The sequence below is a fragment of the Palaemon carinicauda genome, chromosome 11 (genome assembly GCF_036898095.1).
Source record: "Palaemon carinicauda isolate YSFRI2023 chromosome 11, ASM3689809v2, whole genome shotgun sequence".
Lineage (NCBI taxonomy): Eukaryota > Metazoa > Arthropoda > Malacostraca > Decapoda > Palaemonidae > Palaemon > Palaemon carinicauda.
Genome location: NC_090735.1, coordinates 12,996,187 through 13,016,845, shown reverse-complemented (window position 1 = coordinate 13,016,845; position 20,659 = coordinate 12,996,187). Strand labels below are relative to the sequence as shown.

At 36.4% G+C, this 20,659-nt stretch overlaps 1 protein-coding gene across 2 annotated transcripts; it reads left to right on the top strand.

The window, feature by feature from the left end:
- The first annotated feature begins 1,147 nt into the window (after positions 1–1,147).
- LOC137649618 (uncharacterized) lies at positions 1,148–19,842 on the top strand. Of its 2 annotated transcripts, none has more exons than XM_068382596.1 (5): positions 1,148–1,332; positions 6,742–6,813; positions 8,591–8,658; positions 13,114–13,195; positions 19,189–19,842. In XM_068382596.1, exons 2-5 carry the CDS (start codon positions 6,742–6,744, stop codon positions 19,351–19,353), a joined length of 387 nt encoding a protein of 128 aa, XP_068238697.1. In that variant the 5' UTR covers positions 1,148–1,332; the 3' UTR covers positions 19,354–19,842. The 2 variants fall into 2 exon arrangements, with proteins under 2 accessions (XP_068238697.1, XP_068238696.1); XM_068382595.1 differs by having other exon boundaries at positions 8,588–8,658.
- Positions 19,843–20,659: the final 817 nt, after the last annotated feature.

The window sequence follows — 20,659 nt, the reverse complement described above, 5'->3', positions numbered from 1 at the left end:
TAGCATAAATATGCTTAAAAATTTTGGTAATTGTAATACAGTACATACATTTTAATTGATATTCGTTGCAGAATTATGTAGTGCTAATTTATATTTTTACTGGACTGGTTTGTTTTTGGGGAAGGTAAATTGGCAGACATTTATTACCCAGGAGGAATGCCATGCTCCTGATTTCAAGACGGCAAAGGACAGGGAGTCCCAGTTTTGCCCATTCGAAAATCAGCCATCCCTCCGCTGAATGGAACCACTCTACAATATGAAAATGCCCAAGCTCCAACATAATAGAGCATTTTGAATTAATTTAACCTACATAATGGACAGGTGGAGAGATAAAGCACCACCGTGAAAAGCAACCAGTTTAGGGGGTCCACTGTGGTTTAGGGTTTGGGAATCTGTAAAATATGAGAAATGCAAACCTTTCCAGCTACATCCACCTACCTAATGTAGGTCTCTGGTTCTTGCTTGCTTGATGAATATGGCAAACTCTTAACATTTCCCTAACCCCTTGACCTATGACTTTCACTTCCAAAACCTTTATTAAACCAGGTATGAAATATACTTGGAGTGTATTACCTTTACCATATTGAGAATAGAAATCTTTAATTTGCCTTCCTCTAACAATGAGTTTTCGAATGTTTGACATTTTATTAAGAGATCGTACCACAAAATTAAGGTATAACTTGAAGGATGTTGCCACAGTCATAAATTTGACTTGATTGCTCCTTCACAAATACAAACCCTCATGCTTGCATAACAGTAATATACAGTCAGCCCTTTCTCTTTGGGGTTTGTTTTTCATGGTACAGAAAGCTGCATAATATTTGGTTTCAATTACTGCAGCGCTCAGTCCAATGTTTTCAGATTGCGAGCACTTCATGTGAAGATACACAACCTGGGACTTTATTTTTTATTTTTTTTTCAGCATAGGCATATACAGGTCAGTTTGTGCTGTTATTAGTACAGCAGTAAATCAAACTGTGGTGGTTTTTTTTTTTTTTTTTTTTTTTTTTTTTTTTTTTTTTTTTTTTTTTTTTTTTTTTTCTCTCTCTCTGTGGAACATTAGATCTGGTTATAAATTGATTTTTTTCCTTGATAGTAATGGTGCTGTAGTATACCCTGGATAGTGTGGTGGGTTGTATATGACCCGAGGTTAAAAAAATATTCTTTTTTGCCATAATTTTTCGTCCGTATTAGTTGCGAGTGATGTTGACCTGCGAGACATCAGTTCAGTGCGCAGCAGTAGAGTGAGGAAGCATTTCATCCCAGCTATATTCCTTGTGCTATTTCTGAGATACCCTCGGGTCAAGCTCGACCCATCAATGCCTAGTTGAGGTAAGTTGTGTAATATAAAAGTTTTATATAATTATCGAATGTGCTGTAGTGTTTAGGCGTGTATAAAAAAGAATTGTTGTAAAGTGTAATGAATGTCTTCAACCCAGTTTGTTTTTATAAGATAGCTTTTCTGGGTTGACCTGTGACGGCCAGTGAAAAAGGGTCCTTCTTTACACTTTCCTGATATAGATCTTCCAAATATACCAGAGAAAGATAAAAGCATGGAATGCAGAGGTTACTACCCTCGCACGAGCACCTTGTGGGTGTCGTGTATGTAGCAGGGGCGTGTGAAAACCACTATTCACAGGTTGTCTTCCATTTAGATAATTCCTTCATCAAAGGGAAGGGCCGTAACAGAGGCCCTAGCTTTCCTGTCCTAAGTTTGTACCCTTATGATAACTTAATTATGATTATTTTATTTTTTTTTAATCGCAAAATATTTTATAAACCTCATTCTAGCTACCATAATATTTTTCTGCAAATCCTCGAACAATTACATTATTAAATGACTCGCTGATATCAACATCTTTTTCCCTTTCAGGTAGCAGATTTGACTTTACAAGGTGGTGGGGTTGGCGGCCATTTTGTGAGCATATCCAACGGGTAAGCTGACATAGCTGTTATGTATTCCTTTTTTTTTTATATACTGTATATATATACAATTTCTGATATTTTCATGCATAAATACCATGCTTAGCAATGGATATAAGGAATTTTCTTGAAAAATTTCATGACGTAACTGCAAAAAAAAAAGAAATAAAAAAAAAAAAAAATTTGCCCGTTTATTAAAACATTAAATAATATCCAAGTGCCGATTCTTTTACACATTTTTGTTGTACGATAGCAATACAATATCCTGTAAAAATTTCAGCCACTAACTACGTCATTTACCTACCTCATAAAACTTTTGAAAAGAGGATAGATTTTTTTTTTAGCCAAAAAACCTCTTTCCCATTTCAGGAAACATTCCCCTTTGGTTCCTGCCCCCTTGGATCTCGACAAATGGTGCTCGATTATCATAGAGTAAGTGCTTAGAATAGTTTATTTCCATATTTAGATTTTTGGTGAAATTTTTAAGTCATTTTTTTTATACTTAGTTTTTTTTTTTAATTTATTTGTAATAATTATATTGGACTTGGCTTTTATTCAATTTTTTTTGAAGATTAGAATAATCTTTTTAGTCTTTTTTTCATATTTGAAATTTTGTAAATTGATTTGTAAATTATTTAATTTTTTTTTTTTTTTTTTTTCCCCTCCGGTCGAGGGTGCCCCACGATCCCTATTTAAGGTGGTCAAATAACAATACCTATACAGAGAATGGTTCGACTAGACTGAACTATTTTGATATGCCATAATGTGTTTGGATGTGAATATGGTAGTTGATGTTGAGGAAGAGCAGTTTCGTTTACTAAGGATATTTGTCGGTACTTTCATACTTGAATCCTTGTGCGTTACAGTATTGCTCGATGTTAATTTTTATGTTTCCATAGCCTTGATTTTATTCTGCATTTACTTGTTCACATCTTTTATTTGTTTTTCTGTAATAATTCTGTAGGTAATTAATGCATTTTTATATTTTAGTAGTAGTATTTACTTTCTTTCCTTTATCGAGATTGCCCTGCACCTCAAAATTCATATTAAATAAAGGAGTCCAATCAATTTAATATGTAATGTAAAACAAAATTGTACCAGTTTTTTCATATTGCTCAAATGGAAAAATGTACCTGGATCTCTCAATTTATCATTGGGTCCCCTTTCCCAGATCCCCCCCCCCCCACAAAAAAAAGTGGTGCCCAGATCTTCTTAAAACATTAAACTGTTGGGCCACAAAAGATAATGTGTAGTTGGAGTGGGTTGGTATTTGGTTTTGTGTGACAGTCTGCAGCTGTTTGCTAACCACTGTACCGTGGTGACAAGTGGCCCATGCAGTGTGAAGATTATATTGAAAGTCAGGGAAAAGGGCACAGTACAAAAGGTAAATTCCTTAATCTTTTTGGGTTGAGGCTTAGCATTGCAATGAAATATATACTTTCATAAATGCCACAGACTCGCTCATATGCTTGAAAAATCTTTGCTTCAGCATTTTACACAAGCAAAGCAGTGTCCAGCCATCAGTCAAGATGTCTCGCCTACCTTGCATACGCATTTCATGGCCTGGAAAGGCTAGTTTGTGAAGTTTAACTTGTGAAAAATACTGGGAGTCGGGCTCTATTCATGAGGCAGCGTGTTTTCCCAGCGGAGCTTCTTTATATCATAGAGGAGGAGTGATACAAACCAGAACGAGTTTGGAATGTGGATGAAACTGGTAAGTTTTGATGTGTAATTCTTTTTTGCTTAAATAATTTAAGGGTTGTACTATGTACTTGCACTAAACGTGATTGTAAATGTAATTGGCCTAAGTATGCATGAAAATTTTAGTAATTGTAAGGATACAGTACAGTACATATTGAACTAATATTCATTACAGGATTATGTACATAGTGCCTTTTTTTTTCTTTCTTTTTTTTCCCACCATTGCTTGACAATTTTGTTTTGAGAGAAAATACCTCGGCAGACATTCATTACCCAGGAGGAATGCAGTGCACTGGTTTCAATGCAACAAAGGACAGTGTTATTTTCCTTGCTTTCTCTAATTTAAATGCATGCACTTAGTATACTAACTCTTATGTAGCTTAAACCCATTGTGACATTTGTGCCTTCTTTCTGGACTAAGTGCATGCTTTTGTCCGGAGTTGACGTAAGTCTTATTTCACTGGCTTTATTTACAAGCCTACAAATCCCTGTGCATTCCAATGTCGCAACATGAACTTGATGGCAAGTGAACTCTTAAAGGTTTAAAGGTCACTCATGAATGGCAGAGGCAAGGGACAGTGACATTGTCCTATCAAGCAAGCCAATTCCTCAACTAATTTCATTACTGCTTCCTGCTGGAGATTGTAAGTGTCATGGGATTATGAACCTGAGAAAATCTTGACAAATATAAGTGTCACTAGTGTCAATGGTTCTATTTAGGCCATGAAGTTTGACTTTACTTATTCCAATTTAGTACAGTATATAAAACATCTGTTAATGGAAATTTTAAAGATTTTTGTATTAACTTTTTTTTTGTCAGTTTTTGTTGATGAAATAAATGGTATTGTGTGTTCTCAAGTATTATGTACTAGGTGCTGTAAGAATTTTTTTGTCAAATGAGTGTGTGTAGATCTTATAGATCTTAATAGTTGTTTTCTTATCGGAACATTTATATCCTTTTTTTTTTTTTTTTTCCTTTTTTGTAATGCAGGATAGGGAGTTATATTTTTCCTACTTTTTTAATTTTTTCATTTTTTTTCCCTTAACCCGTTTATTTTCCTCTGCTACCAGAATAATCAGATAAGTTGTTAGTTTTATAAAATAAAGTGGCCTAGTAGAAAATCTTACCTGAAGAAAATCTTAGCCGAGATTCTAACTATACAGTAGTATTTTTACTAAAAGAACCTGTGAAATGTAGCGCAGCTTGTGTGTGGTTGACGTGCTGAGCCATCTGTGCTACACCCGGCTGCAGTTCGCTAATCACTGCACTGTATCAAAATGCTGTTCTCTCCCATCTGCTAAGACAAGGTGTAGGATTGATGAAATTTATGCATCTCATTTTTCATAATGGCAATTCATTCCAACACACTATCCTTGCAAATAGAAGTTATTACATGACTGCCTACCAGTCTCCTGGTAGGGACCTAGCTTAATACCTGAGACATCTTCATATTAATTTTGTTAAGAAGATTGACAGGGGTCATCATTTTCACTGCAATCCAAGACCAAAGTGCTTTGACACTTCCCAGGTCAGTAAAACAACCCGATTGGTTTTGGTGACACTCTTCTAAGGGCAAGTCTTCAATTAAAGGTCAAAAGTTTGTAATGTGTGTGTGAACAAAAGGGATTTTGACGAAGGAAAAATCTGTTTCTGGGAAGAGGCCTGTGACGCTCGGTGAAAAGTCCTTCTTAGTACCTTTTCTAATATAAATCTTCCAAATATACTAGAGAAAGATAAAAGCATGAATGCAGAGGTTACAACCCTTGCGCGAACACCTTGTAGGTGTCGTATACTTAACAAGGGCGTGCGAAAACCACTATTCACAGGCAGTCTTCCATTTAGATAATCCCTTCATCAATGGGGAGGGCCGTGACAGGCCCTAGAGAACACAGTTGGACTACCCCACCGACACCTACCACGCGCACTCTCTAGGACATCCTTCTGTTTTGGACAAGCTACACTGCCTGCCTCAACCACATTGCAATACCTAGGAAAAAGGTCAGTGAAGATAATGCTACCTGTTGGGTGGGCAAGCTGTTTGATTTGCCCAACAGCCTCTTGTGCCACAGCGTTAAGAAGCTTGAAGGCCATTTCTTGCCAAGCTAAATTTGAATTCCTATGAAAGGTCTCTGGATGTATGTTTAGGGGAAAAAAATAAATTCTTGGAAAGTATGTTGCAAAATGAGAATTTTGGTGATACAGTACTTCAATTATCTAATGTAATTACTTGCCTCAATTGGTTGTTTTACCTGTTGGTGTGTCAATAAGTGAACAAAACTTTGTAAAAGTCAAATAAGCACTGAGAATAACAATAATACCATAAATATTTAAAAGTAAAATATAACACAGAAAGTAGGGGTCCCAGTTTGGCCTATTTGAAAATCTGAGTTTCCCCTGCTGAATGGAACTACTCCTCTATGAAAGTGCCCAAGCTTGAGCATACTAGAGCATTTGAATGAATTTAACCTTTAAATTGGACAGAGATAAAGCACCACCATGGAAAGCAACCAGTTTATGGGTCCACTGTGGAATTTTGTGGGGTTAGGGTTGCCGTAAAGAGTGAAATGAGAAATGGTATCTAGTCCAACTACATACACCTACCTAATGTAGTTTACTGGTTCACACTTGCTTAAATGTGGCAAACTTATTCTTTCCATTTCTCTAACAGACAGTTTCACTTTGAAAACATGACTTAAACCATATACGCATTATTTTGGAGTATCTATTACCTTTACCATATTCAGAATAAAAAGAATCATTATATTTGCCTTCCTCCAAGAATTAATTTTTTGGAGTTTTACTTTTTGTTTAAAGTGATGGTCATACTACAGGATCTAGTTAATTCTTTCTCAAGTATGTTGCCACAATTTAATGAAATTGTCTTAATTGCTCCTACACAAATACAAAACCTCATGCTTGAATAAGAGTAAAGTACAGTCAGCCCTTTGTCCTATTGGTTTCTGTTTTTTATAGTACAGAAATCTGCATAATATTTAGTCTCTATTATCTACAGATTTCTGCCCACAGCCCAATATTTTTAGATCTTGTTTAATTTTTCTAATTGAATCGCAAAACTTCTTTGGCCGACTGTCTTGCCCTCGTCCTTTTCTTTTTAGATGCCATGGCCCCTGAGACAACTGCTTCATCTTCTCAAGATGCCTGCACAGGAAGGTCATAATTTGTTCTTGGTAAGTACAATAAAAATTAAGGTTCATGCTACTGCTGCTGTTATTAGTTGAGTGTAATAGTTTGTATGCAGGCAATCCAAATTGCTATGAGAAACTTCTTGATTGGTTCAATCAATTCTTATGCCCATTTTTTCCTTTTCCTTTTTATTTTATAAATACTCTATCCAGACTGGCAAAAGGCCCCACTCCCTGTAGTGTAACTGGAGGAAACAAAGTTTATATTTAGAATAGCAAACCTTGACCCTGCCTAGTGCATGAGGAGTACAAATGGTCCATGAGAGTTAGTGAAGATGGTGAAAATAAAACTGCTAATGTCAGCAAATTGTGGACCAATTCTTGTCGTGTAGGTATTATTTCTGTGGATTTCCAGAAGGCATTCCATTATTTTGGGACAAGTAGTCAGAATGCCTCCTTAGTGATCTGGTGGTAAGTTATCAGATCGACTGAAAAATTTTCAACTGGCCGTTTTGTCTGTTGGATCATTGGATTAAATCATGGACATATTATATTCTTGGATAGTAGTGATGGCACAGAAATTGTGCTATTGTATCTGGGAATGGTTTAACTTAAGTGAATTTTATTGTGATATGTCATACTCTGTATTTAGAATTTTATTGTGATATGTCATACTCTGTATTTAGTAGATAATGTGGTTATGAATGTGGTGATTGATGATGTTAAGACTTAATTGAAAATTGAAAGGATGAGAATTTTCTTTTAATATTCATAATACTTTTAATACATGAATCCTTGTACTTTATGGAATTGCCTGATATTGGTCAATTTTTGTTGATTATTTTTTTCCATATCCTTGACTTTTATTCAGCATTTAGCTTGTTCATATTATATTGATGCTTTTCTGTAATAACTCAGTAGGTAACAGAAATATTTTTGTATTTTTGAAGCATCCTTATCTTTCCTTCAACCAGATTGCCCTGCACGTCAAATTTCATTAATTTGATAATTGTCTCTTGAAAAACAAAATCTTACCATTGTTTTCATATGTGCTCAAATGAAAAACGTCTACTCAAAGCTCTCAATTGCTCGTTTGGGCAACTTTCCCAGAACCAATCAATATTTAATTTTTTGGGACCATGAAATAAAATGTGTAGTTGGAGTGGGTTCGTACAGTACAATATTTTTATTTGAAATTGTGTGCTACACCCGGTGGCTGTTCATCAACCACTACACTGTGGTAAGTGCCCCACTCAGTGCAAAGATTATATCAGAAGTTAGGGATTGAGGATCAGTGTTGCAAAGGAGAATAGCCAAAGGCACTCATATAGGGGGAAAGTTAGTCTGTTGTTCTATTACATGCACGAGCAGCCTCTGCTGACCATCAGTCTTGATGTCTCACCTATCCCACTTTCACATTGCCAAGCCTGGAAAAGCTAGTTTGAGAAGTTTAAATGGCAATTTTTTTAGAAAATGTGAGTTAACTAGGAGTCGGGCTTTGTGGACCATGAAGCAGCGAGTTTTCCCCAGTGGAGTTTTTAATGTCGAGGAGGAGGGATGCAAACCAGAACGAGTTTAGAATATGGATGTAACTGGCAAGTATATAAGGATTGATGTGGAATAATTTTTAGCTTGAAGTATTAAACTGTATGCACGCTTAACGTAATTGTTAATGTAATTGGCAAAAGTATGCTTAATAATTTTGTTACCGTAATTGTAATGATATGGTTTAGTATATAAATAGTTAATATTCAAGACAACACTGGATTAGTAGTGCTAATACATGTTGCATTTTTATTACTTGCCAGTTTTGTTTCAGAAGATGGCTCGCCTGACATTTATTGCCCAGGAAGAATGCAGTGCTCCCGGTTTTAAGGCAGCCAAAGACAGGTAGGCTAACTAAATTATTGGTTTCTCTGATGTGATTGCATGTAATCTTTTTAGTTTTTGGATGTGGAAAAATATACAGATAGTCTTCAACCAACAAACAATGGGGTTCGTTAGACTATTTGTAGCTTGAGTTGTTTGCTAATAGTATCTGTTAAAGTGCCCCTAGGTTTATTTTATGGCAAAATGCTGTAGGTAATGTTATTTGCCTGGTTTTACATATGACTGCAAAAGCCCCGTACACTTCAATGTCGCATGAACATGCTACCTGTTTACTGGATGAAGGTGTGGATTGCAAGCAAGCTCTTCCTTGACTATTTTCATTACTGCTGCATGCCGAAGGTTGAAATACCGTGTTATGGGATTATGAACTCGACAAAACCTTAGCAAATATAAGGGTCAGTAGTGTTGGTGGTTCTATTTAGACCATGAAGTTTAACTTTGCTTCATCCAATTTAGCATATACTGTACACCTGTTAAGGGAAATAGAGATGCCTTTTAGCATTAACCTTTTTCCTATTGGTGAAGTTTTTGTATTGATGAAAGTCAGTTATTGGTAATTTGATTGTGAGAGCTCTCTAGCATAATGTATTGGTGCTGTAAGATTTTTTTTGGCCAAAGTGTGTGTAGACTGTTTATCGGGTATACATTGTCTCCTTTTTCTAATTATAGGAAATTAAGTTTATTTTCCTTAAAATTCTTAGTTTTTTTTTTCTTTTTATATCCTTAACTCATCATTTTCCTTGGCTACAGTAATACTGTAGTTAACTGGGCATTTTTAATAATTTTAGGTGACCTAGTAGAAAATCATATCAGATGGAAAGCTTAGCTATACTGAGTTTTTTTTTTTTTACTAAAAGTACCTTTGAAATATATTGCAGCTGGAGTAGGATTGACAGGCTGAACAATGTGTGCTACACCCGTCTGCAGTGCGCTAATCACTGCAGGGTATCAAAATGCTGGCCTCCCATGCCTTGCAGACAGATTGATGATAATTTATGCATCTCATTTCTCATAATGACCATACATTGTAACACACTATCCTTGTAAATATAGGTACAGTACTTGGTAGGGACTTAGATTAACACTTGAGACATCATGTTAATGGTGTTAAAAGGTTAACAGGAGTCCTCATTTTCACTTATCTAAGACCAAAGTACTTTAATATTTCCAAGATCAGTAAAATGGCCGGATTGGTTTTAAAAACTTTCTCCCTTCTAAGGGAGTCTCTCCTCATTAATAAAGGTCAGAAGTTTGTACTGCAATTTTTTTTCTAATTAGTTTGTATTTTTTATAGCCATACTGTACAAACCAGAGACCTTGAAGTTACACTGCCTGCTTCAGCCACATGGCAAGACCTAGGAAAAATATCAAAGTGAAGGTTACGCTACCTGTCGCCCAAGAACTTGCTGTGCTTACATCGCTAACAAGCTTAAAGGCCATTTCCAGCTTTGCCAAAGTTACATTCCTATTAAAGATCTGTGGTTGTATGTTTAGGAAAAATACAAATTGGACTAAATTTTTTTTTTTTACCCAAGTATCGGTTGCAAGACTGAGAATTTTGGTGATACTTCCATAATCTAGATTAGTTACTTGCCTCAATATGTATTTTTGTCTGTCAAATAACCACTGAGAATATCATTAATGAATATTTTAAAGTAAAATATAACCTAGAAAGTACCGGTCCTTGTTTTGCTGAATGGAACTACTCTATGAATGTGGCCAAGCTTCAGTATACAGTACTAGAGCATTTTGAATAAATTTAACCTACATAATGGACAGTTGGAGAGAGAAAGCAACACCTTGAAAAGCAACCAGTTTAGCAATCTACTGTGGAAATTTTGTGGGTTAGGGCTGGGTAAAACGGGAAAATATAAGAAATGCAATCTTGCCCAACTACATCCACCTACCTAACGTTGGTCCCTGGTTTTAACTTGCTTAAATATGGCTATCTCATGCTTTCCATTTCCCTAATTCTTTGACTGACAGTTTCATTTCGGAAACATTAATTAAACCATATGCACCTTTATACTTGTACTGTGTCTATTACCTTTACCATATTCAGAATACAAAGAATAGTGATAATTTGTCTTCCTGTATGAATAATTTTTTGGAAATTTATCAAAGTCGATCTTACTACAGAATTAAGTTATTACTCGAAGTTAAGTTACGAACTTACGGCTTAATTGCTCCTACACAAATACAAACCTTCATCCTTGAACAAGAGTAAAGTACAGCTAACCCATTGTCTTTGCGGTTTCAGTCTTTCATGGTAAAGACATCCGCATAATGTTAAGTTTCAATTGCTGTACTCACGAATGCTATGCATATCCAAAATTTTTGAATTTTGTGCACTGTGCACTTCTCTAATTGCACCACGACACTTCTTTGGCCTACACACTTTCTCTCGTCATTCATTGGAAACTCATCTCTTAAGGGTCTGAGATGCCATGGCCAATAAGACAGCTGCTGCTTCTCCAGATATCTGCAGAGGAAGGTCATGATTTTTAAAGGTAAGATAGTTATCGGTTAGTGCAAAGAAGGGGTATCTTACGCAGCCATAGGATGACCTTTTGGACTGATTGAGTGCACTGTTAGATACATTCACAGGAATGAATAAAAGGTTCATGCTGCTGTTGTAATTGTTAAGGGATTTTTTTTAATGTTGGAAATCTAAATTTCTGAGAAATTTAATTTGTTTTAATTCTTTGTTTACCCATGGAATTTATTTTATAAGTTTTTATTGCAGACTGGGAAAATGCCCCATTCCCTATAGGGTATCTGGAGAAAACTAGTTATTTATATTTAGAATTTAGAACTTTTACCTCGCCTAGTATATAAGGAATGCAAATTGCTCGTGAGAGTTTGTAAATATTATGAAAATGACACTGCTAATGTCAGTGAATTACAGAACAATTTTTAAAATTTATATTTCTCTGTAGGTACAACTGTGTTTTTCCAGAAGGTATTAGATTCCTTTTGGACATAACAAGAAAGGTACAACTGTGTTTTTCCAGAAGGTATTAGATTCCTTTTGGACATAACAAGTTGGGATTTTCCTAATGTTCTAGTGGTAAGTGGTCAGGTCTTTTATGAAAAACTTTATTCTGTCAAATAATACTTCAAGCAAAGGTCCATCATGAGAGTATGGACACAGCTTGAGACTTTCCGCTGTTTTTTCTAATATAGTGATGTACTGGCCTGTTTGTGCTGTTATTGGTTCAGTGATAAACTGCTGTTTTGGCGTGTACGTATAGAACATTGGATTCTGTCATGAAATTATATTCATGGATAGCAGTTTAGGCAAGGATAATGTGCTTTTGTATCTGAGAATGGTTCGACTTCACTGAACTATTTTGATATGCCATACTGTATTTAGATAGTGTAGTTAATTATGAATATGGTGGTTGGTGATAAGACTATTGATATATAATTAGAAGGAAGAGTATTTTCTTTTGATACGTATATGTACATGAAGCCTTGTGCTTTATGGTGATTGCTTGATATCAGTCAATTGTTGTTGTTTATTTTTAGATATCCTTAATTTTATTCACTATTTAGTTTGCTCACACTTTTATATTCGTGCTTTTCTGTAGTAACTCTGTAGGCAACGAGTAAATTTTCATATTTTTTATTTATGGTTTTCTTTCTTACAACCAGAATGCCCTGCATCTCAAAATTCATTAATTTGATAAGTCATTTGAAATTTAATGATAGTCCTGTAAAACAGAATCTTACCAAAGTTTTTATATTTGCTCAAAAGAAAAACTATCCGGAGCTCTCGGTTACTCATTGGGTCCCCTTTCCCAGAACCTAAATTAAAGAAGGGGTTCCCATATCTTTTTCTTAAAACTTTCAACTGTCTGTGGCCATGAAGGTTAGTGTGTAGTTGGAGTGGGTCGGCACAGTATTTAGATTTGAAATTTTTTTTGTGCTACACCCGACACCTATCCACTAACCACTACACAGTGGTGGTAAATGCCACACTCGGTACGAAAAGTATATCGCTTGTGAGACGAAAGGGCATGAAACAAATGGAAAATGTAATTTTTTTTTTTTTTATCGTGATCAGCATCGCAAGCTTAGAAATGCTGGTTTGAGAGATTTAAACAGAGTTTTTCATTGTAAGATATGAAAATTACTGGGGGGTTTGGCCCTGCAGAGTATGAGGCAACTAGTTTACCCAGCGGAACTCTTCGTTACACTATCATAGAGGAGTAGGGGTACAAACCAGAATGAGTTTGGAAATATGTAACTAATAAATTTGATATTGATATGGAATTCTTATCAACCTTCTTGATTAAAAGTGCTTATATTTGTTAATGTAATTACTGTATGGCAATTATGCTACCAAGTTTCAATAAATGTGATCGTACAGTACATAAATTTGAATTTATATTGATTTCAGTTTAATGTTGTGTTAATTTAGGTTTTTTTTTTTTTTTCATTGCTTGCCAGGTCTGTTTTTGAAGATACCTCGGCAGACATTTATTGCCCGAGAGGAACGTCGTGTTTCATGTTTCAAGACAGCCAAGGACAGGTAGGCTAACTAAATTTTTATGGGTGTGTCTATATTAAATGCATGTTATTTCTTAGATGTTGAAAATATATTGACTATAACTGCACCTTATGAAAATTTATACTTTATGGTACTCTAAACCCCATCCTGAAAATTGGGCCTTTTCTGTCTTGCCCAGGTAGACATTTATTTTGTGCAGAAATGCCCTGGGGCACATTATTCTTGGTTTTGTCAGCAAAGCTCCTTGCATTCCAGTGTTGCAATATGAACATGCTGCCTGTTTACTGGATGAACAATTAGAAGGCCTGGACAACGAGCAAGCTCTTCCTTAATTGGTTTCATTACTGCTTCATGACAGAGGTTGAAATACCGTATTATGGGATTAAAAACTTCAAAAAACCTCGGCAAATGTGTCGCTAGCATTAATGGTTCTATTTAGGCCACAAAGATTCCTTACTTCGACCATTTTTACACATACAGCTTCTGTAAATCGAAATTGAGGGGCTTTTTGTTATCAATTTTTTATTTCTAATTGTAAATTTTCTGTATTGATGAAATGTCTCACATTACTGATAATGTGATCATGAGGGTTCTCTAGTATAATGTACTGTACTTAGTGCTGTAAGATTTTTTTTTTTTTTTATCAAGAAATTGTCAGTGTAGACCTATACTGTTGGTGTTTTTAACAGGGTATAGTTATCTTTTTTTTATTATAGGATATGAAGTTTTTTTTTTTTTTTTTCCTAATTTAACTTTTCTATTTGTCTTTTTATCACTTGACCAGTCATTTTCCCCAGCTACAGTAATAATCAAGCAATTAACCTTTGTATATTAAAAAATTGAGATAGTCCAATAGAAATTGTACCTCGAGAAAATCTTGGCCTAGATTCTAGCTATACAGTATTTTTTACAAAGATTCTTCTGCGAAATGTAGTGCTGCTGGAGTGGTGTTGACATACTAAACATTGAGTACTACACCAGATCGCAGTCGGCTAACCACTATACTTTATCAAAATACGTTCTCTCTCTCCCATTCCCCCAGATGAAGGGGGAGGGGGGTATTGATATTTATCCATCTCATTTCTCATAATGATTATACATTCCAACACCATACTCTTGCATGACTGCATACCAGTCTCCCGGTAGGGACCTAGCTTAACACCTGAGATCTCTTCATGTTGATGTTGTTAGAATGTTAACAGGAGTCATAATTTTCAGTAATCCAAGACCTAAGTGCATTGATATTAACCTGGTCAGTAAAACCAGCCAGATTGGTTTTAGGGACTAATCTCTTCTAAGGACAAGTCTCCTGTTAAAGGTTGTCTCCTTTTAAAGGTCGAGAAGTTAGTGATATGTAAATGAACATCACACATTTTTTAATCCATTGGATTTTTCCTAACCATACAAACCCAAAACCTGAAGTTACTCTCTGCCTAGACCACTTTTCAAGTCCTGGGATAAAGGTCAAAGTGAAAGTTATGCTACCTGTTTGGTATTGCGGGTCCTACCTGTCGCTCAACAGCCTGCTTTACTTAACTCTAAAAGCTTAATTGTCGTTTCCAGCTTAGTTATATTCCTCTTAAAGGTCTCTGGTTTGTATGGTAGAAAAAGTACAAATTAACTAGAAAATTTTTATTTTTAAAAAAAAGTGTCTTAAGGTACAGTATTTTGGCAATACTTTATATCTAATTTTACTTGCCTCAATTTGGTGTTTTTATTGGTCGATTGTGTCAATAAGTCTACAAAAAGCGGCAAAAGTAAAATAACCACCAAGAATAACATTGATAAATTTTTCAATGTAAAATATAACCTGAAGAATAGAGGTCCCAGTTTTTTCCATTGGAAAATCAGGGGTCCATCTGCTTAATTGAACTGCTCTTCTACCAAAGTGGTCAAGCTTCAACATAGCAGAGCATTTTGAACAACTTAAACCATAGCACCTCAATGAAATGCACTTGGTTTATGGGTCCATTGTGGAAATAATGTGATTTAGGATTGGGGAAAATACAGATAAAGTAAGAGATGCTATCTTGAACTACTATTCCCTCCTCCTAACCTAACGGACACTGGGCCATTACTTGCTTACATTGTGGTGCAAGCTCTTGATTTTCCTAACCATTTTATCTGACAGTTTCCCTTCAAAAACATCCAATCAACTATCTATACATTATACTTGGACTATGGCTATTACCCATACTATATTCAGAATAAAAATCATCGCATTATTTGCTTTCCTTTATGAATTTTTTGAAGATTTGACCTTTTTTTAAGTAGAGATCAAAGTGTTGTTATTTGAAGTATGTTAAACTCAGGGATAATTGTTCCTGAACAAATACAAACCCTCATCCTTGAATAGGAATACAGTACAGGGTTTTTTTTTTTTTTTGTGTGTGCTGGTGTTTCTTGGTACTGTACTCTGCATAATATTTAAAGTTGAAATTACTCTCTGAAAACTGCTGCGCACAGCCCAACATTTTAGAACTGGCTAGTTTCTTTGCTCCTGTTATGGCTTACTGGAAATGTCCCTCCCTGGTGATCTCCTGGACTGTGGTTTGAGTTCTGCTCAAACTACAGTTTCTTGTAGTTTCTAAAACCTCACCGTCCTTGTGAGTGGAGGAGGTTGGTTTGGAAAAACCTATAGGTCTACCTGTTAGTCATCACCAGCCATTACCTGGGTCTCCCTGGTCCTAGCTTGGGTGGGGGGAAGTATCGGGGACTGATCATATGTGCATATGGTCAGTCTAGGGTATTGTCGTCGTCCCTTGCTTTTGGCATTCGTGATCAACCTTTAAATCTGGCCTCTTCTCGGTTTCTCTCAGTGCTCAACGCCACTTTCTGGGTAGGTCGGTCTCGCTCTCCCAGTGTCTGTTATTGCAAAAGCATCTCCTACAAGTGTGTATCAAGTGCTCTTAATTTATAGATGCCATGGCACTTAAGACAGCTACTTCATCTTCTCCAGGTCCTGCTAAGCAGCAGAGGAAGGTCATAACTTTTAAATAGAAGTTTTTGACAAGGGAAATCTTTTGCAGCCATGGGTAACTTTGGGCTGAAGGAGAGTGCCATTAGGTACACGAGAACAGTGCAAAGATGATTCCTCTTACTGTTATAATTGTAATCGAGTAATGGTTTGTGTAGAAAGTACGAATTACTCTAGAAATGTTTGATATGCTATTGGATATCTCATTTTCCAATGGAATTTTTATATATTGATTGTTTCATACTGGTAAAATGTCCCACTTATTGTAGGGTGTCTGGAGAAAACAAAACTTGATATTCAAGATTTGGAACTCGGACCTCCCTTAGTACAAAGGAGTACAAATTCCTCATGGCAGTTTGTAAGAATGATGAAAATGACAATCCTGATGTCAGCGAATTGCCGTCCAATTCTTTAAATAGAGATTCCTCCATATTTATTTCTATGGATTTCCAGAAGGCATTTTATTCCTATGGGACACAACACAAATTAGGATGCCTCTTTAGTGGTATGGTGGTATGTGATATCTTGAGACAACTTTCAATAGTCATTAGTACAAATAACACAAGGCAAAGGCCCATCATGCAAGATACCGACACAGTCTGAGAATTTTTACTATATTTTGGAACGTAAAGGGACATAAAGGCAGTTTAATTGTTACTGGTACAGGGGTAAATTAAACTGGTTTTGTCTAGTGTTGTTGAGGAACCAGAGCCGTGAACTGGTATTCCTGTATAGTAGTGGTGGAAGGGAAAATATGCTTTTATATTTGGGAATGGTTCGACTTGACTTGATTGTATTTTGATGTGCCATACTTTATTTAGGTATTGTGTACTTTGTAATGTCAGAAAGACATAGGTAATTATAAATAAGAATTTTTTTATATGCATATACAGTATTTTACTTTCATACGTAAATCCTTGTGCTTCACTGCATTGCCTCGCATTGGTTAAGGTTTTGGTTAGTTCTTTTTTCCATAGCCTTAGATTTCATTCAGCTTTTAGTTTGTTCACATAAATTATTCATGAATTACTTAATAATAATGGTGTTGGTAATAAATGTATCTTTATAATTTTTTTTCTTTTAAAGATTATCCTGCACCTCAAAATTTAATAATTCAATAAAAGGATTTTCATGAAGGAAAAATCTATTTCTGGGGAGAGACCTGTGACGCCCGGTGGAGTCCTTCTTTACACTTTTCTGATATAAATCTTTCAAATATACCTGAGAAAGATAAAAGCATGGAATGCAGAGGTTACTACCCTCGCGCGAGCACCTTGTTGGTGTCGTGTATACATCAGGGGCGTGTGAAAACCACTATCCACAGGCTGTCTTCCATTTAGATAATTCCTTCATCAAAGGGAACTTGAAATTTAGTGGTTGCCTTGTAAAACAAAATTTCCTTATTTGCTCAAAAAAAAAGAAAAAAAAGCTCTCAATTGCTCGTTGGGCCCCTAATCCCAGAAGTGGTGGGGCCCATATCTTGTTGTTAATCATTCAACTGTCTGGTGCCATGAAAAAAAGTGTAGTGTAGTTGAGTGGATCGGTATTTTTAGCGGACATTTGGTGTGCTACACCCAGCTGCTGTCTGCTAACTTATTACTCCTTGGTAGCGAGTCATGGAAAAGTCCCCCCCCCCCCTCTGATCAACATTGGAAGGGAATAGCCATCAACTCTTTCACATACGAGAAAAAAGCCAAATCTATCCTCCGGCATTTTACACAAGATGAGCCTCGGGCGACTGTCGGTTTAGATGCCACATCTGGACCTGAGAAGTCTCCAAGCTAGTAAATGCTGTTTTTAGTAGTTTAAACAGTAATTTTCGTTGAAAAATTTGATGATTACCGTTATCGTGCTCTACAGACCTTGAGGCAGTGAGTTTTCCCAGCGTAGCTTCTTAGGTAGTAGGTTGGCCAAGGCACCAGCCACCCATTGAGATACTACTGCTAGATTGTTATGGGGTCTTTGACTGGCCAGACAGTACTACATTGGTTCCTTCTCTCTGGTTACGGTTCATTTTCCCTTTGCCTACGCATAAATCGAATAGTCTGGCCTATTTTTTATACATCTTCCTCTGTCCCCATACACCTGACCACACAGATTACCAAACAGTTCATTTCTCAAGGGGTTAACCACTGCACTGTAATTGTTGAGTGGCTACTTTTCTCTTGGCAAGAGTTGAAGAGAGACTAGCTATGGTAAGCAGCTCTTCTAGGACGACGACTCCAAAATCAAACCATTGTTCTCTAGTCTTGGGTAGTGCCATAGCCTCTGCACCATGGCCTAACACTGTCTTGGGTTAGAGTTCTCTTGCTTGAAGGTACACTCGGGCACACTATCTAATCTCTCGTCCTCCTGTTTTGCTAAGGTTTTCAGTTTATTTGGGAAATATTGTTCTTGAAATGTTCTATTTTTCCTTGTTTTCTTTCCTCACTGAGCTATTTTCCCAGTTGGAGCCTCTGGGCTTATAGCATCCTGCTTTTCCAACTAGGGTTGTAGCTTAGCAAATAATAATAATGTTAATGTGGTACAAACCAGAACAAGGTTAGAATAATGGATGAAGCTGGCAAGTTATGAACATTGGTGGGAAGTTCTTATTTGCTTTCTTGATTCGGTGTTCAACTGTACGAATGCGTAAGGTAACTGTAAATGTAATCATCATAAGTACACTTGAAAACTACTGCAGTTTTAATGATACAGAACAGTACATAATTTTGAAATAATATTCATTGCAGTATTATATAGTCCTATTATATAGAAAAAAAATTTTATTGTTAAAGTTTGTTTCGGAAGAAGGTACCTCGGCAGACATTGCCCAGGAAGAAAGCCATGTTCTCTGTTTCAAGGCATCGAAGGACAGTTAGGTTAACTGTATATTTTTTAGGTTTCTCCAATTTAAATGCATGTAATTTAAAATAAATTTCTGTTTGCATGTTGAAAAAAATATATTTACTATAACTGTAATTTATGAAATGTTACATAAGTGTTATGTTAGTTGCTTAAACCCCATTTTAATTGTGCCTTATACTGTCTTCCCCAGATGTACGTTTATTTTGTGCAGAATGCTGCCGATCGCATTATTCGGTCTGGCTTTATTCATGTCTGCAAAGCCCAGAACATTCCAATGCCTCATCATGAAAATGCTGGTTGTTTACAAGATGAACAAGGCAGCGGTGTGAACGACGAGCAAACTCTCCGTAACTAGTTTCATTACAGCATTATGCCGGAGTTTGAGCACTACTTGCAGAGTAAAGTGTTTAAGTTTATGGTCCTGCTGACCCTTTATAATGCTCCGGGATATGTATCCTCCGTCAAGGTACTGCATCCTAATGTTCAAGTTGTCCTTTCCTCCCAATTCTAAATGGACTAGCGTGTCATTACTGCAGACCTGTGATGGTGTAACTCCAAACAGCCATGCATGGTGATCTGTCTTCGTGGTTATCCAGTATTTGAAGGGTTTCATGAATGCAGACTTTGGTGTGGAGGAATCTTTCAATGTCTTCAAACCAGTGACTGAGAAGGCTTGCTGGAAACGTCTGCGGCCAATGTGTGCTGTAACTATGCCAGCTTCAGTCCTGATGATGCTTTTCAAGAAGGTCATAAGTTTGGCAAGAAAAGTGTCAATCGAATGCTTCCAGGAAGTGACAGCGGATATCTTGGGTTTGCTTGATGGGCTTAACAGGGAGATAAGAGGAGGCTGAATTAGTACATTCAGCAAGCAATGAGGCGGCGGCGGCGGCGATGGCCAAGCCCAAGGAGTCTTGACAAAAAGGATGAGGGCATCACTCGAAAATCAGACAGCGGTCGTGGTTGGTTGAAGATTAACAAAATGTCCTACAGCATGGACCCTTCAACAGTGTGCCCCCCAAGTTTGTGTACCGTGGACGAGTTTTTCAGCCTACAAGTGCTTCATGAATGAAATGAAGGCAGTGGCAGAGTAGCTCCCCATAACATTTTTCACCCCTCAAGCAAAACTGCCACCTCATCCTCCAACCAGTTTCTCCTGAATCTCAAACCCCTTCTCCAGCAACCCCAGTGGAGCTCCCACAAAAGTGTTGGTGTTAGGGATGGAGGATTCTCTGTGCCATCACTTTTGTGGGAAGATATTTTTCAGTAATTACATTTAAACATGTAGGGTAAAAAATATTTTGAAAAAAATATGAGTACTGCAGAGTACAATGTAGGATATTTTAAACATTTAGATGCATATACTTAATGTTTAATCAATTTTTCTTTGAAGTACTGATGACTTGTCCTTGTAGATATGTCATACTGTGCAGTTACATCCCTTCGTCGTTTATACTTTTTATAACTATACAACGTATCCTCATCCACTTCGCTTACTGTGCCTTTCTACTGGATATTATCAGCTTTAACTGGAGCAATGAGAGAGTGAAAGAGAGATGCTTCAGTATTTGTATTTTTTTAAAAAAAAATTCTCATTTTTTTAAGTGTTAATTTAAATTTGTTCTTATTCTAATACAAACCATGGTCCTTTACTATAAGAGGGT

Excerpts from the sequence above, each read along its gene's own strand:
- LOC137649618 (XM_068382595.1), top strand. The coding sequence starts at position 6,742 with ATGCCATGGCCCCTGAGACAACTGCTTCATCTTCTCAAGATGCCTGCA. Across the intron at positions 6,814-8,587 it reads AAGGTCATAATTTGTTCTTG|AAGATGGCTCGCCTGACATT; the intron begins GTAAGTACAATA and ends GTTTTGTTTCAG. Across the intron at positions 8,659-13,113 it reads TTTAAGGCAGCCAAAGACAG|GTCTGTTTTTGAAGATACCT; the intron begins GTAGGCTAACTA and ends ATTGCTTGCCAG.